Genomic DNA, 18,205 nt, shown 5'->3' on the forward strand with positions numbered 1-18,205 from the left:
GTGCTCGATGCTCCATCTTTATTCAGGACGATCAATCGACCTCAGAGAGCATCGAACGGCGTGTGTATACAAACATGGAGAAACATGTTGGGTCCCTACAGGAACAGGCCCTGAAGAGAAAGGAGAGACTAAAAGCGCTAAGAGATAAACAACTTCATGTGAGTGTCTTGTGTCTTGATGTGTGGTTTCAAGTAAATCAGACATGATCAGTAGAAAACGTGTTCTTTTGTGGGCGAAGTGGTGTTAGCTGACTTAGCTTGTTGCTAACATTAGCATGTTGTAGGAGTTGGCTAATCAATCCTTTGATTGGTTCTTGGCTTTGCCTTTATCCTGCGATAATATGCAGTTTTGATGTGGGATGAGACAAAGTTAAGATCTTGATTTTTCTTGCTACTTGTTTTTTTTTGGGATATACAAATGTTTGGTTTACCTATGATGAGGCTTACTACAAATGCTAACTCACATTGAGTTCTATCGAAGAGCTAACAAAGTAATTTCACCTCAGAGAGTTAATATTTCTATAAAATATTAAACCAATTAGACAAAAGTAGAGTAGCAGATTCTGCCATTGTTCATTTGCAGTGTTTTTAATCAGTCACGTGTATAGTATATAATTATCTACAGCAAGTTACTGATCTCGATATATCGATAGATATTGATGTTATATTTCAATGGATCAAACTGATGTTCCAGGACTATTCGGTATAACCAGAGCTGAAACAATGCCTTTGGGTCTCTGTTAAGTATGCCAACTTTCTCACTACTAAATAAGGGACAGGTGCACAGTGCCATGGTGGTGTGAGCATGATGTGTGAATTCAGTGTATATTCATATCCTGATTCAACTGGAAATGCAGAAAGTGTGTATATTCCCTTTAATCCTTACTGTATCATTATGTACCCTCATATGAATAAACTTCAAAGAAACCACAATTTGGCTCTTTACATAAAAAAAAAACAGGCAAAAGAAAAATTAAATCCAAATGTACTTTTTGCTGCTCTTGACTGACTCAAGCAGTCTTTTGTCCTTTTGCACAACCAGAGAGAAGTCCTTACATGACAAGTCACAGTTTACAGATATTTGAAGTTCATTTTTAATCAGCTCTGTGCTGCACCTGTTTCTTGAGTCTGACCATTTAATGGCCATCAGAGAGAAAATCCTCTCTACACTTTTTTTGCATGACTTGAGTGATCTTGATCTATAGAGTGCAGTCTGCTGTATATACAAGAGTTACTAGTCAATGTACGGGACAATTGAGGTCCCGTATGAAACAAACCAATTTAGCTCAATACACGGGATGTCCCGGCTAATACAGGACAGTTGGCAACCCTAGACTCTGTGATGAAGACATTTGGTTTGTGGGCAGCTTTCATTGTAAAGATGGGTGCTAAATTTGGCTGCAAGGATTTCAGGGCTCTGTCTTAGTCTCCATGGCAGGACCTGTGCTGCCTTACAGTGCAAATAATTACTTTGAACATTTTTGGCTCTTGTTCAGTATTTAATGATGAAAGTACAGCTTATCTTAGAAACACCTCATATGTAGGGCAGCCTCTGCTTATACAAGTACAAGAATATAATGGAACACAGAAATGTTTCTCATTTTGGGGAATTAGAGAATTTGTTAAAATATTTAGAAAATCCTGTGATTTTGAGGGATTATTTAGAAGTAACTAATCCAGGTATTTGAGAAAAAAATAAAATCTGTTTTTCAAGTTTTTGTTTTCACCAACATGTTACAGGAGAATGGCTGAATCGGTTGTGTTGCATACAGCCAACAATCTAGGGTTGTATTTCAACTTCTCACTCATCTAAAAAACTTGAGTCTGAAAGAAGCCATCACAAAAGTACATTTATTTGTCACTCAGTCAACATCAGCTGGCATAAAGTGAGTGAAACAGCTCTGATTGGATCCTGTTTGGATCAGAAAACAAGGAAACAGATTATCACGATGTGGTCAAAATCTGTTCAAGACTCCCATTAATTCAATTCACTTGATAAATGTAGGTACAAGCATTGGTGTTACATTAAAGTACAACACTTAGAAGTTCAATGGTAAGTTGAAGGATAGTGGAGACCCTCCCGTGCGTCACAATAGTAAACTGGTCCCTGTGTTGTCCAAGTAAATCACACCTTTTTCTGAGATGAGAGAAGGGAAAAAAACCTTGTTGGCTTGAAAGAGGATTTGATTAAAGTAGGAACATATTTAAAATCAGTGAACATTTGCTCTAAAGAAGCAACATACCAAAAAACATTCCCTAGGCCTTTTAATACCTTTGCTCAATTAAACAGATACCATAATCTGAAACAGTTACTGGCTATGTGTTTGAAATATAGTGTAGCAACTACGAAGAGCCAAAAGCCACTGAGAGTCTGAGGTTGGGCCTAGTTAGTGTCGGACACACTAAAAGCAAAAATCACTAATGCACAAAATGTAAGTTTAACCTTTTATTAACGAAAAAGGATAATCAACTCATGAGAAAGTGGTAAAAAACAGGTGGCCTAAATTAACTCAATATCCCCGCCTCTAACACATGGCCCATAAAAGACCTAATTAACTGACCCCAGAATAAACCATATCATAAACAAACAACAAAAAGAACACTCCAAAAATATACAATAATAACCTACCCTAAACCTCAAAATAAGATACTATATAAACACTTGAATCCTTCATGGCTCCAGAATATAGTCTGTTATGATCTATAGAATAATAAAGTTTAATATTTCTTTGAACATTATATGATATAGTAATAGTAATGTTCTGAAATCTATAGCATAACCCAATGTACTTTTCTATTCCATGAATTAATGAAAAATCCCTCTAAAACATGTTGCTGGCTAAGATAACCTTATATGTTTGATTGTAACGTGCACAGAAAAATGGATGTCTATTGAATTGTTGTATTTTATCAAATGCAAAAAATGCAACATGTTAAATCTGCATTGTACAGTCATGGCCAAAAGTTTTGAGAATGACACAACTATTAATTTTCACAAAGTCTGCTGTTTCAGTTTTTATAATGGCAATTTGCATATACTCCAGAATGTTATGAGGAGTGATCAGCTCAACTGCAATTCATTTCAAAGTCCCTCTTTGCCTTGAAAATGAACTTTATCACCAAAAACACATTTCCACTGCATTTCAGCCCTGCCACAAAAGGACCAGCTAACATCATTTCAATGACACACAGGTGTCACACACATTAACACAGGTGTGGGTGTTGATGAGGACAAGGCTGGCGATCAATCTGTCATGATTGAGTGACTGGACACTTTAAAAGGAAGATGGTGCATGACACCATTGTTCCTCATCTGTTAGCCATGGTTACCTGCAAGGAAACACGTGCAGCCATCATTGCATTGCACAAAAAGGGCCTAACAGGGAAGTTTCTAGCAGCGAGTAAGATTGCACCTCAGTCAACCGTCTATCAAATTATCAAGAACTTCAAGGAGAGAGGTTCAATTGTTGCCAAACAGGCTCCAGGGCGCCCAAGAAAGTCCAGCAAGCGCCAGGACCGTCTCCTGAAGGTGTTACAGCTGCGGGATCGGGCCACCACCAGTGCAGAGCTTGTTCAGGAATGGCAGCAGGCAGGTGTGAGTGCATCTGCACGCACAGTGAGGCGAAGACTTTTGGAGGAAGGCCTGGTGTCAAGGAGGGCAGCAAAGAAGCCACTTCTCTCCAGTAAAAACATCAGGGACAGACTGATATTCTGCAGAAGGTACAGGGACTGGACTGCTGAGGACTGGGGTAAAGTCATTTTCTCTGATGAATCCCCTTTCCGATTGTTTGGGGCATCTGGAGGAAGGCTTGTTCAGAGAAGACGAGGTGAGCGCTACCATCAGTCCTGTCTCTTGCCAACAGTGAAGCATCCTGAGACCATTCATGTGTGGGGTTGCTTTTCGGTCAAGGGAGTGGGCTCTCTCACAATCTTGCCTAAAAACACAGCCATGAATAAAGAATGGTACCAGAACGTCCACCGAGAGCAACTTCTCCCAACCATCCAAGGGCAGTTTGGTGATGAAGAATGCCTTTTCCAGCATGATGGAGCACCTTGCCATAAAGCAAAAGTCATAACAAAATGGCTCGGGGAACAAAACATTAAGATTTTGGGCCCTTGGCCAGGAAACTCCCCAGATCTTAATCCCATTGAGAACTTGTGGTCAATCCTCAAGAGGCGGGTGGACAATCAAAAACCCACAAATTCTGACAAACTCCAAGCATTGATTATGCAAGAATGGACTGCCATCAGTCAGGATTTGGTCCAGAAGTTGATCGACAGCATGCCGGGGAGAATTGCAGAGGTCTTGAAAAAGAAGGGTCAACACTGCAAATATTGACTTATTGCATGAATTCTGTGTACTTCTCAATAAAAGCTTTTGATACTTATGAAATGAAATTGTATTTTATTATACCATAGAAACATCTGACAAAAACACCTAAAAACCCTGAAGCAGCAGACTTTGTGAAAATGTAATATTTGTGTCATTCTCAAAACTTTTGGCCATGACTGTATATCGGCCATCAGCCTCCCTGCTCTTTAATGATCTGCATCAACCCTTTAAAAACAATATCAGTCCACCACTATTACACACCCCTTTTGTCTTGACTCTCAAACCCTCCTGGAGTGAGAGCAGGCTTTGCAAGAGTTTCAGCAGTTTCTCAGTAGATCCCCTCTCTGTGTTAAACCATGTTCACATTACAAACTCATTCTCCTCTTCTTTTAATTTGAAATCTTCTGTCAACAGGAGATTCTGTTCAATGTGCAGGCCACTGTCTTGGCGCTGACACCACACTGTATTTTACTAAGCTGGTGTTGAACACAGACACACTGGCTTGGCTAACAATTTTTGACTGTTGACATTCCTGAAGCCCTGAGTTGTTTTCCTTTTGTAGCGCTCTTCAAGAGTGAGTCAGTCCCCTGAATTGTTCTAGCAGGTGGACAGGAAGCTTCTTCAGGAAAATGCAAGATGGGAGGGGTGGAATATCCATTGTTGCCACTTTTCTCTCGGGGTCAATGCGATCTTTTTTGGAATTTCTACAAACTTGTTTCATAATTGGTTTGTTCTGTTACTGAAATGTGGACAGTTCACTCACTGTAGGCTTCAGTGTGAAATGTGTTTGGCACAGAATGCCGGCGTTTCTTTTGTTTATTTCTTGTTACTGCTAATCCTGGCTCAAGTTATGGATTGATCTTTTTTTTTTCCACCTTGTTCATCGCCTACATGGGAAAATGTTAGAAAAAAAAAGTAGCTCAAAATGCAGCCCACATAAACCAGTTGGACTTTTTGTCATTTTGCAAATGCTAGTCTTGTTTATGATCTCAAATCTCATAAATGGGCTCATTCATTGGTTCACTTTTCAAAATGTAATACAGAGCCCATCTTTTTGCTTTAGTCTTGTGTTAATGACTATATTCAATGATTCAGTGAGTCATTATAACAGAATACAGTGTTGATCTCTCTCACCTGAATGGAGAGGGTTGGTTTTACTACATGAAGACTGTTTGGTTCATTGAACTTATTTGATTATATATTAACAGGGTCGAGAGGAGGATGAGGAGCCAGACAAGAAAAGGGCTGCACTTGAGGAGGAGACGACTTCAGAGAGACACAGGTTGGTTCACCACAACACACGCAAATATAGCTGTAAGTTGTTGTCTTTGTAGGCATGTCATGTCCTCAGTAATTGCTCACTGTTGCTCCACCTTTTAGCTGAGCCTTTTCAAACTGCACAAACAGAACTGAAACTCATCTGGAAGCACATCTCAATATTAGATCTGCCCTTTATCTGAACACCATCTTCTTGTAACACTGTGCATGTCTCAGTTCAGGTTGTGACACAGAGTGTTTACACTGGGCTGGATCACAGCTCTGTGTTAATAGCTGCTCAAATATCCTGCAGGTCACCCAACATTGTGCGTTAGTGAGTAGGAAGGAGCAGCCATCTTTCCTGTCCTACAGGACCTTTTTTCCATTGTTTATATTTAATGACTTTGAACTGACAGCACCGAGGGAGTGCCGCTGTTTTTCCTCCAGTCCAACAGGACAGATCTCTCTCATGAGCATAAAAATAGCTGTAGAGTTTAACGGCCTAATTTAGACATTTGTCTGTAAAGAGAAAGGTCAGTGTTGAATGTCATCTGTTTTTCTTTTACTCTGTGGTTTTAAAGTCACGACACACATTTGTAGCATGGTGTGAGCACTGTGTGTCTTGTGAGTGGAATTAAGATTTAATTAGTGATCGAATTGCCAGAACAAAGCATGAAGGAACACAAAAATCAACATGTTTGCCTTCACGTTATTACTGTGCAAATGAATGACTCTCAAGATTAAAACGTCCAAACTTTGGACAGAAATTGTTTCAGTTCTCTGTTATCACACATTCCTCAATGCCTGTTCAAAAAAAGCCCAAACACAACATGCAGCTTTTCTTGTTACATCTTCCAGATAATTTAAGAGCTGCTTGGAAGACAGATATAGAGTTTTTTGGGAACTTTATTTATTTTATTTTTTTCCATTAAACATGTAAAAAACACAACACAGAACATTCCTTGACAGCATCACAGAAAATGTATGACAGTGCAAGGAAAAATAAAAAGAAAACAAAGAGAAAGAAAACACAATGGGGCCTAGAAAGCTGAATAAAACTAATGAGTGAAATAATAAGTAAAATAATTAAGTAAGTGGATAGTTAAGACATTATAGCACAGTGCACAGCTCCCTTTAGTTAAATAGATATGTTGCTATATGTAGCCATCTCTTCACAAAAATATAAGACCGTAATTGTAATTGAGCAGTTAAAGCCTCCATTCCATACACCTCCCTCAGCTTCTGTTTGCACTGTACCACTGTAGGTGGCTGAGAGTTCATCCATTTTATTGTCACCATTTTCCTAGCAGTCATCAAGAGAATATGTAACAGGTAGGGCTGGGCGATATGGCCTAGGAGTAAAATCCCTGTTTGTTTGTTTTTTTACTAAAAAATCAATTTACGATTTTAATCAATTTGTGTTGTCTCCTGAAAAATGAAATCTACAAATGACTAACAACAAGTTTTGATTTAATTTTATCAATAAAAATTTCAAGGCAAACTGAATTTCCCCTTAAAGGTACAGTGTGTAGTACATAGTGACCGAACAGACTTGGGAGGAATGGGAAACAATATTCATTCTACTGATAGACCTTTTTTGATAGTAAAAACTTGACAAATGGAGTATCATACTTATAATGCATCACAGGAACTTATTTTCATTAAAGGCCACTGTTGTTTCACGGGAGGGATGGGCAAGGAAGCGTTTCAGTCTAAAATCTGACTGTGAAGACATTCCTAAATAATCCTATTTCCACACACCGTACCAAAAAAAAAAAAAGTAACAACTCTAAACTTTTCTTTAAAGGTGACATATCATGCAAAATGGACTTTTTAATGGTTCTCTACCTGAAATATGTGTCCCTGGCATGTCTACAAACCCCCCGAGAATGAAAAAAATCCATTCTGCCCCTGTTTTGATTTCTACACCTTTCTGTAAATGTGTGTGAAACGAGCCGTTTCAGACTTCCGTGTTTTTGTTACGTAACAACAATATCCGGTCTGTCACGGAGTCAGAGCTCGGAGCTTGTTCAGCCCATAGACTGTATAAAATAATACTGAATCCCTCCCCCGTTTTTCATTACCTGCACAAATGTGTGCTAACAAGGAGCTTAGGAGGGAGGCATGCTAGTTGTAGGCTGTCTTAATAAACACAAAGGTCGGTTTTACTCCCCACGTCTGCAGATTTGAAGATCTAGTGGATGATTTTTATTTGTCATGGATAAGTGCTAGCGCTAGTTAGCATAGCTACATGTTCATAGCTGTAGCTGTGTACCAAGACACACGTCGACATACTGACAAATAAAACAACAAGAAACACAAAATCTGTGACCAATCCTTCAGAAAAAGTCCCGCTGCCTTTTTGGCAGAGGTCGGTTTTACTCCCCACGTCTGCAGATTTGAAGATCTAGTGGATGATTTTTATTTATCATGGATACGTGCTAGCGCTAGTTAGCATAGCCACATAGCTACATGTTCGTAGCTGTGTACCAAGACACACGTCTACATACTGATAAATAAAACAACAAGAAACACTAAATCTATGACCAATCGTTCAGAAAGGTCCTGCTGCAGGCGCCTCTCCGTCAGGATCAGATTCTGGATCAGATTCAGAGGGTTGAAGTAACGTGATCTCTGAGCAGCCGTGTATATTCAGCCAACATGTAAACATTAGATCAACGTGCTGGACAGCCGAGACCACATCCACTTCCTGAGGGGGCGTGGTCAGAGAGAAAACAGAGTGTTCTGAGGAGGACTGAAGAAGAGGGATTTTCAGGCATGCCAAAATCTGATTTCAAAGTGTTTTTTTGAGCATAAACTTTAAAGACATGTTTTGGGGACCTCTTAGACCAATATATATTGATGAAAAAAGCGTGATATGGCACTTTTAAAAGTGCATTATGTAGTTTTGCTAACATTGAATTCAAACACAATATAATTTTAAGGCCTCTGAAAACAAATACTAGCCTAGAAATGTGCCTGTAACAAAATGGCAGACACGACCATACTAATAAAAGCAGTATAACTTTCAGCTAGATGTCTAGCTTGAAGCGGAGAAGGTTACAGAGAAAATCTAGATTTTCTTTTTTTTTAAATCGCCTGAAACCAAAACTGCGATTAGTCGATTAAATCGATTGATCGTACAGCTCTATTAACAGGTACTCTTGGTCTCTGTTGTACTTGTCTTCAGGGGTTAGATCGAAAAGAAACTGGCTTGGGGTGAATAGTAAATCAATTCCCAGAACATTATCTGTCTCGCTCTTTACCCCTTTCCAGAAAGGAAGCAACCTTGGGCAATCCCAAAATATGTGCGAGTGGTCACCAACCATTCTACATTCTTTCCAGCAGTATATTGTAGCTGGGTTATCTACAAATTTGGAGACCAACGAGGGCGTCCTAAAGAACCTTGTCTTCATCTTCCAATCAAACTCCTTCCACATATTACTATTAATACCCTTATGACATCCAATGCATATTGTTTCCCACTCTTCATCCTCAATTATAACGTTCAACTCCAGCTCCCATTTAGTTTTGATGTAAAAAGTATTGTCTGGTGTATCCAATACCGATATAGAGGTTTAAAGCGTTTTTCTACATTTTGAGTTATGTTGGAACAAAAAATCAAATCAGTGAAGTATTAACCTACTGATTGTTATCTTTAACAATCTGTGAGGCTCGTGTGTGAAGGTAAAGGCTGATCATTGTCTGGAGATATTTTTGCTCTGCTGAACAAGTAAGTAGGCAAGTAGTTTGACATCAGTGTAAACACTCAAACACTCTGCTGGTCTTCCTCCTCCTCTGCCACAGTTCACTCTAAACATCTTGAGCACACTTTGGCTAGTGCTCTGAATTTATCCCTCACTTTTTGATGCAACAGTTTGCTCACAGTGCAAATGTGTAAGCACACTCATGTTTGGCTCATATGACTAAAAAAGACAGTTCAGAGAAAAGAGTGATGTTAGTCTTTGAAGGCAGAAATAAACATGAGAAGGCTGTTTGTCCTCTCCTGTCAGTGGTCAGACTTCAGAGGGCAATTTTTTATATATCTGGTCTTTCCATCTGTACTTTCCTCCAAAAATCTCAATATTTTCCAGCAGGGATTTCATGCAATTGAATTTTTGCCCTCAGAGGAATTTGTTTTAATTGCTGCTGGCATAATATTCAGAACTCTCTGTCAGGTACATCTGTTTTTCTGTCCATGACAAGAGAGCTTTAATTGAGTTCAATAATTCCATTTGCCTTCAAATCTAAGACCTTTACATGTTGTGTATTAACTTTTGTATGACCCTAAACTTTTCTTTCATGCCATTACTGCAAGAGACAATACATCTAGAATGTTATCCTGGAGTTTGCACCAAAACATGTCCGGAGTCCAGCCTTAGATAAAAAATATTAATTTCTAGACAAAGGATAAACAGCTAAAAGATAACAGTGTTTTTTTTTTGGTTTTTTTACTGATTGTCTTTCGTAGTTTGCAAGGCCTTCACTCTCTTGCACCACAACTGCTTGCTGTCACAATATTACACAACACAGCACAATAAGATAACTGCTGAGATTGTGATGAGCAGAACTCTGTTGATAAAGTTAAATTTGGCATAATAAATAAAACATTGTGTTTATCATAGTTAGGATTCAGTTCTGAACTCAGGACATTGTTTATCTTGAACAAATATGATAAAGAGACATTCAAAATTAAGACATTTTGTAAGAACTCATTTGGTTGATTGATTCGTTGTGACTGCAGTAGCATTGGTCAAATAATTGTGATAAGGGATGTTCCAAAGTGACCAAGCTTGTAGTCATTGATACATAAAACAAAATTGTGACTAACCAACAAACAGTCAAAATTTAGCACAATTTATGTAACACGGCTAAACATGTGTTAGAAAAGTCTCAGTGTAAACTATGTCATATTGCTTTGCCGGTATGGTTGGCGTTAGCACCACCACCACCACCACCAGCCTTCGGTCCTCCTTGCGGGTTAAAGGGATATTTCAGTTTTTTTGGAGTGGGGTTGTATGAGTTACATTACACTAGTGCTCCTGCTAGACAGGATCTCAAGGCGCAGCCTGGGGGAGGAGGGTCTCCAGTTCGGGGAGCTTGGAATCTCATCTCTGCTTTTTGCAGACGATGTGGTTCTGTTGGCTTCCTCGAGCCGGGACCTCCAGCGGGCATTGGGGCAGTTTGCAGCTGAGTGCGAAGCGGCCGGGATGAGAGTTAGCACCTCCAAGTCTGAGGCCATGGTTCTCTGCCGGAAAACGGTGGATTGCTCTCTCTCGGTGGGGAGTGAGATGTTGCTCCAAGTGGGGGAGTTTAAGTATCTCGGGGTCTTGTTCGCGAGTGAGGGTAAAATGGAGCGTGAGATCCACAGGCGGATTGGTGCAGCGTCAGCAGTGATGCGGACGTTGTATCGGACCATTGTGGTGAAGAGGGAGCTGAGCCGGAAGGTAAAGCTTTCGATTTACCAGTCGGTCTACGTTCCAACCCTCACCTATGGTCATGAGCTGTGGGTCATGACCGAAAGGATAAGATCGCGGATACAAGCGGCTGAAATGAGTTTCCTGCGAAGGGTGTCTGGGCTCGGCCTTAGAGATAGGGTCAGGAGCTCGGACATCCGGAGGGAGCTCGGAGTAGAGCCGCTGCTCCTCCGCGTCGAAAGGAGTCAGCTGAGGTGGTTCGGGCATCTGATAAGGATGCCTCCCGGACGCCTCCCTTTAGAGGTGTTCCGGGCACGTCCAACTGGGAGAAGGCCCCGGGGTAGACCCAGAACGCGGTGGAGGGATTATATCTCCCGCCTGGTCTGGGAACGCCTCGGGATTCCCCAGGAGGAGCTGGAAAGTGTCGCCGGGGAGAGGGATGTCTGGGTCAATTTGCTTGGACTGCTACCCCCGTGACCCGACCCCGGATAAGCGGAAGAAAATGGATGGATGGATGGATAGTGCTCCTGCTGGCCAAAATGAGTGCCGGTGAGCTCTTCCCCTTTAATGAGAAAATTCCCAGATGACCGGTCACCTCTTTTGCGTAATTTAGCTAACATTAAGAAAATATGATCCAGGCACTCATCACGGTGCAATTGCATGCTCTATTAGAAAAAATTGCAGCTCTGGACTGTGCCGCCAGAAACCCCCTTTGTTTTGGCACTATTTTCGGACGCACCTCGCAAATCGGTGTTCTTCCGCTGCATGAGCACGGATACACGCCGATCAGCTGTTTGGATCTGCCTGCACTTTTATGAACAAAAACTACAAACTGCAAAAATGAGTGATTCTGACAGCGACGATGGCATGCTGTTTACTGTGAACACAAGAGGATTTCTTTACGAACCAGAGTTTACAGAGGAAGAACTCCAGATGTAGACCCAACGTACAGAAGAAGAGAGGGGAGAAAGTTCTGTGCCAATGAGTGAGCAGGAGAGATCCCAGGTTACCTGCATGCAATTGCATTTGCACCGTGATGAGTGCCTGGTTCATAATTTCTTAACTTTAGCGAAATTACGTGAAAGAGGTGACCCCGTCCACAGAGAATTGTAGCCTAGCTTACCTGCTGGTCCTCTGGGAATTTTCTCATTAAAGGGGAAGAGCTCACCGGCACTCATTGTGGCTAGCAGGAGTACTAGTGTAATGTAACTCATACAACCTCACTTAAAAAAAAATGAAATATCCCTTTAATGTCCATATCCCTGGGTAGTTACGCATTGTTCTGGTCAAGTGGTTATATGCCAGTTAACAAGACACAGCCTTTAACTCCATGATTACCAGACTCCACCATGCTACGAGATGCCACCTGTCTTCTCTGTGTGTTTCCATCTGTCATACGTGTGTAGCATTCTGGCATACCATTAACCGAGATACAGCCCTGGCTAGTTAAGGCCGGCTGCATTACAACCTTGATACGACATACGGCGGGTATTATGGGTCTACAATAATAATTTCCTTTGGTGCCATCTAGCGAGGGTGACGACATCTACACTTCAGTCAGTCGACTAAACGCTCACATTCCTAGTTGTGGTATAGGGACGCTTTCTGTCTGTGAGAGAATATCATAAATCATTTTCCAGATAACATAAATAGCCCAAGAACTCTTTTCAAGGATGAGGTTGATCCAGAGATATTTTCAAGATTCAGAAGATGTGTGAACTACAAGTGGACCTCGGTCAGCAGACAGAACATGACCAGCATTCCTACCCTTACCCATACAAGGCATGGGTCTGTCTGTTGGCAGGAGGGATGTGATGAATGTATCAGCAGTGTACCCTCTTGAGCTTCACTACAAATGCATGTTAAGCTCACGACAGCTGATAACCGTCTCAGTCCGTGCCTGGTCAGACAATAGTTTACCTCTGACTCTGGACTGTGTGTAATCTGCAGAGCTGTCAGCTGAAACTTGCCAAGAATTCCCCGGTGCAGAGATGTGGTGAAAGACTGCGTAATTTAACATCAAGGAAAGTATTCCTCAGCTGTTTGCTGCAAGTCTGTGCCCGGGCGCAGGTGGAACATGTTAATCAGACGTGTTCGTGGGGAATAAAGAGGGACATTATACCAGAATCCCTCTGGACATTAGATCTGCAGCTGTGTAGGGTTTGCAGATGGTCTTTTATGCTGCTCAATCTCTGGTAAAATATATTTGCCTACACTGCCCTCTCCTGGACAATCACAGAGGTATGGGGGAAAGAGTGAGCTTTATTCAAAGGCTTAACTGTTGAGCTAATTTGTGTTCCCTCATTGGCCTTACCAGGGAAACTAATCTCATGTAGCTCTTCATTTTTCTCCTCAGAGAGCTCAAGTTGAGGAATTACACCCCAGAAGATGACGAGCTGAAGGAGAGACAGGTTCCCAAAGCCAAACCTGCATCAGGTCAGAACTTTAAAAGGAACTATAATTTTACTTTTACAGTGACTTGTTTTGGAGTGCCCTTGGTATCATACTTTGATTATGTTACCTCCAGGAGTAGGGGAGAACGGGGTTGGTTGTCACACTTTTTACTGTTTTGATGATTGCTCATCATCAAAACATCTTTCAATAGTCATTCCTACATTAAATTAAAGCTTAAGGTGTTGGCTTGAAATGTGTATCCTCTCATTTTCCAAATCATTGTAACAAAGAGGCAATTAACTATCAAAGACACTCTGACACATTGTGACAACAAACCCCATCACTCGGTTGGTTGTCACACACTATGGGATTGGTTGTCACAATGGTATTTTAATGGGAAAAATCTTTTTAAAAAGGCAAGAAGGCAGAACTAAATTTGGAAGTTTAATTGCACTGACAAGTGATAGGCCTACATAACTTAATGCATTTTAACATACAATGAGCAAGGAACATGAACAGGAAACACCTCTTTAGTCCAGCCTATAGAACAACATAAAGAACAAAAGAAATAGGCAGAACAATGATGGCCGACTCAACTAGGCTACATGCAGTCACTGTCTGAGTTACAGTGATGGTAAATGTAGGGTCTGTGCACTCCAGCTAATTTCACCATGCATGATTTTGCCAACATAGGGGTTAGTTGTTACATGTGACAACCAACCCCAAAGAGAATGTGACGACCAACCCCAACTGGAATTTTTTGCTAGCATCAAGGCTAACAACCATCTAACAACTACTTAGCTAGCTAATAAAAATCTAAACTATAGCTTTCCCCTCACACTTTGTAAGGGTAAGACTTGTTTTATTATAACCCCATCGTTTAAAAGCCTAGAAGAAAAATACTGAGGAGCTGAATATTTACAATTTGACATGAAAAACACAAAAAGTCCTCTCAACCTCAAGTTCAGCTGTCTTACTCCAGAGAAGAATATGAAGGTGAGCTCTGATCCTAATTCTGGAAATGTCCATACCCCAATTTGAGAGACACTGCCTCTGGTGGCAAAATATAATGAGTGTGCCAACCAACCCGTGTGACAACCAACCCCATTCTCCCCTACTTCTATTTATCACATATCTACTGATATTATCAGATATTGTTTCTGTCTAATGATAGGTATTTTTCTTTGTTTACAGTTGAGGATAAAGTAAGGGACCAGTTAGAGGCAGCTAATCCAGAGCCTATCATTGAGGAAGTGGTGAGTGGTCTGTTCTGTTAAATGTGTTACCCGTATTGATGAAGCAGAGTTTTTGTGGAAGCTGTTTGATTCTGGTGTTTTCTTCCCCCTCAGGATTTAGCAAACCTCGCCCCTAGAAAACCAGACTGGTAAGCTTTAATTTAATTAATGTTTTGGATCCTATGTGATACATGAAATCTTATGTACTTATCCCGACTTTATTGCTTTATCTGAATTCAGGGATCTAAAGCGTGACGTGGCGAAGAAACTGGAGAAGCTGGAGAGGAGAACACAGAGAGCCATCGCTGAGCTCATCAGTTAGTATTTCATGTTTTTTTTTCTGTATTATCACGAAGTGTTCATAACACTTCAGAGGGAAGCAGATCTGAGCTAGGTGTGAATTATTAGGACTAATTGCTTTGTGGTCTCCAGACTCCACAGAGGCTTGACGCCATCTGATAACATCCGTGGGTGTGATTCCTCCACTGATGTGTGATTCATAGTCTAAAAATAGCTGTGAGCTTTCAAGGAGAACACAAAACACATTTTACTGTACAGGTTGTCCCTTGATTTAGTGGCTGACAAGGATTACTCATTGCTCCCATTTTCACATATTAGAAATACGAGATGAAACCTATTTAACTACGTTTAAATACCTGACAGTTGAACAGATACTATGGAAGCCCTAAGAGGACATTTCATTTCTGTTGTCTCTTTGATATTTTATTTCCTCAGAGTTGTGGAAAGCACATAACAAACAAAGAAATAAGCTTTGCTTAATTCACTGGTGTGGACACTAGCAGCATGGCATGTCATGGGCTGTTTCAGAAACAGCCTGCTACATACTACCTACTAATTTAGTAGGCAGTAGGTATTGCCTACTACATGCTGTGTTTGAATTTAGTATGTAGTATGGCTGTTCTGTTTGATCTGTGTTGCAGTATGCTGGGCCAGACGTAAGTGAATTTGCGGTTTGGGAAAGCAGAAGTAAACAACGGCAAAGCTGATAGATAAACTGCTTCTTTAGCATCACTTATGATTTAAAAAGTTAGGAAGTGGTTTATATATAATTTAACAACTTTCACAGCACCTAAAAACTGAGTTTCCCCAAGTCAAAAAAAGAAGAGAAAGGTAAAAGCGGACCGAGCGCTGTGCATTGTGGGAAACAGTACGCGAGGCAGACTGGTCCGATGCAAACTGTTACATTTTCCTGAATCAGTAGACATCCGGGGAGTTGTGGCATACTGCAGATTTTGCTCTTGTTCACATACTACTTACCACTTACTAAATTCTGGCCAAATCAGTACGTACTGCTAGTATAGTAGGCGGTTTCGAAAACAGCCATGGTCTGGCCTATCTCAGTGTTCCAGCCTATTACTTTGTTTTCTAGATTGCAGGAAGTATCCCGTTCATAAGAAAATACGCCTAGTTAACCTGAGATAATGAGGTAAATGTATTTGTTATAGGTCAACAATGAGCCTTGTTATAACAAAAACAATAAAAGTACTAAGTCACAATATCAAGAAAATAATCAGAAATTATTATTCATTACTGGAAAAAGGGCTAAAAAAATGCATGGATGCATTTATTTAAGACTTCAGGAATTAAGCAGCAGATACTCGCAATTCTTTATTTATTTATTTATTTTAAATATATAGTTTTTCGATTTTACAAAGTCAAATATGTTGAAAACAGAGCATCATACAATACTAATTGAAACACACAATTAAACAAACAAATGGTACAGATAAGTATTAGCAGATAGAAAGATAAACAAACAAACAAACATAAACAAAAAAAGTGCTGCCAGTTCACAAAGATACATAAATAGTGTTTCAAAATTGTTATCACAAAAGTAACAACTCAGGAATGAGTTAAGGTGACATTAATACTTGGTGTAAAGAGGTTTAAATGTAGGCTCCCCAAATCCCTCCTATGAGACGGGTTAATGTTACATTGTGCCAAAAAAGGTCCCCAAACTCTCTCAAACTTACTCTGTGTGTTTAGTTTGTGCAAACGCAATTTTTCCATTTGTAAAACATACATACATAGCATGTCTTTGAGCCAATGCAAGAAGCAGGGTGGAGAGGTAGACTTCCATGTGAGGAGAATACGTTTTTTAGCAACCGATACTCGCAATTCTTGTTAAAGTATTTAGGAAAACTCAGAGAGCATTGCAGTTTTATTTTGTTTTAAACAAAACATTGTAAATGGCTTTTACTGTTAAAGGATTGTTCACACTAAATTTGCCTGGACAGGAGAATGTACAGTTTGTGACAGCTTTACAACAGTGATGCTTGTTTAAAGGGTGCATATTATCTAACTAACACCTTAATATGAGTCATGATCAACATGCAGCATCTACACATAAATGTCATCAGTGATTAAAGTATGATGAATGAATCAGACTGACTGTGATGGTTGGTTCCTTTGTGCCAGGGGATCGTCTGCGAGGCAGTGAGGATGAGCTGGCTGGTGTTGTAGGAGCAGTAGGAGCGGACGAAGGAGACTCAGACTGATTCCAATGGATCGCCTCCATTTATAGTTTATAAGGACTGAAGTGTCACATTTGTATAGAGCTCAGACAGCTACTTTCATCACCTGTCAGAGTTTCATATTCATGTTGTGTCAGTGTGTTATTACAGAATACATGTAGTACACTGTTCATGTGCTCCATTTATAATGTTACCATCAATTTTTTGCTGTAAATGTTTATATTTTCAAGTAAAATAATGCTTCTTTTTTTGAAAGTTGATTTTTCTTTTCATGCTGTTCGCCTTTGTTCAAAAGTAAGGGTGGGTAATAAGGATTAAATGCCATCGTTTTATTCATTTCATTTCATTTTAATTTGATGCTCACATAAATTACAAATAACATAACAATATAATGATTGCACACGGCATGTTTGAAGTACAGCAGATCTAATCAGTTTTGGCTTATCTGATCAAAAATAGAAATAATTTAAACACAGAGGGACGTTGGAAATAATACCTGGGTATGAACCTCTCTCTCTATTTTTCAGAATGCTTGTGTTCCTGCATTCAAACTAAATATGGTTCTTATCACCCACACAATTATCGTGACAAAGGTTACAAATCCTATCATTTCTTTCCAGGCCTTTACACCTTCCAGTGACCTTAGGGATCCTGGTGTTAATCATTCTAAAATTACAGATAGCCTGTCTGTACTGATGGTTTTCAAATAACAAATATTTTTCTAGCTTTACATCTCGTTTAAATTGTACATATAAATCACATGTCGTCATTTTATCCAGTTCACCTTGCCACTTTTGCAGAAACTGATCTTTAAGCCTCTGTTTAACAGTTTGTCTAAGCCAGTTAATGTTACACTGCTGTGTGATCCAGAGGTAAGACATGCCACAGTCATCCAGTATCTGTTTAACCTTTAAAATCCATGGTGATGCATAGGCACCTGTGTTGTGCAGGTTAAGCAGATTATTATACATAATATGGTTTAACTTACTTTCTTTACCTGTGGTCAACCTCCCCCAGTAGACAATATTTATTGTATTAACTGCAATACAGAGTGGATGTCTTCCCAGCTCCCCAT

The 18,205-nt window shown here is 40.1% G+C and overlaps 1 protein-coding gene across 1 annotated transcript; it reads left to right on the plus strand.

The window, feature by feature from the left end:
• Positions 1-17,390, plus strand: ccdc12 (coiled-coil domain containing 12). Its single transcript, XM_034698031.1, has 7 exons — positions 1-158; positions 5,541-5,614; positions 13,363-13,442; positions 14,595-14,656; positions 14,750-14,784; positions 14,876-14,952; positions 17,075-17,390. The coding sequence occupies exons 1-7, from the start codon at positions 75-77 to the stop codon at positions 17,152-17,154; spliced, it is 492 nt and encodes a 163-aa protein (XP_034553922.1). The 5' UTR covers positions 1-74; the 3' UTR covers positions 17,155-17,390.
• The last annotated feature ends 815 nt before the right edge of the window (positions 17,391-18,205 follow it).

This window comes from Notolabrus celidotus, chromosome 12 (genome assembly GCF_009762535.1).
Source record: "Notolabrus celidotus isolate fNotCel1 chromosome 12, fNotCel1.pri, whole genome shotgun sequence".
NCBI lineage: Eukaryota > Metazoa > Chordata > Actinopteri > Labriformes > Labridae > Notolabrus > Notolabrus celidotus.

Bases quoted from the DNA above. Each gene is read 5' to 3' on its own strand.
- ccdc12 (XM_034698031.1), top strand. From the start codon at position 75: ATGGAGAAACATGTTGGGTCCCTACAGGAACAGGCCCTGAAGAGAAAG. The intron at 159-5,540 runs GTGAGTGTCTTG...ATATATTAACAG, and splicing joins TAAGAGATAAACAACTTCAT to GGTCGAGAGGAGGATGAGGA. The intron at 14,953-17,074 runs GTTAGTATTTCA...CCTTTGTGCCAG, and splicing joins AGCCATCGCTGAGCTCATCA to GGGATCGTCTGCGAGGCAGT.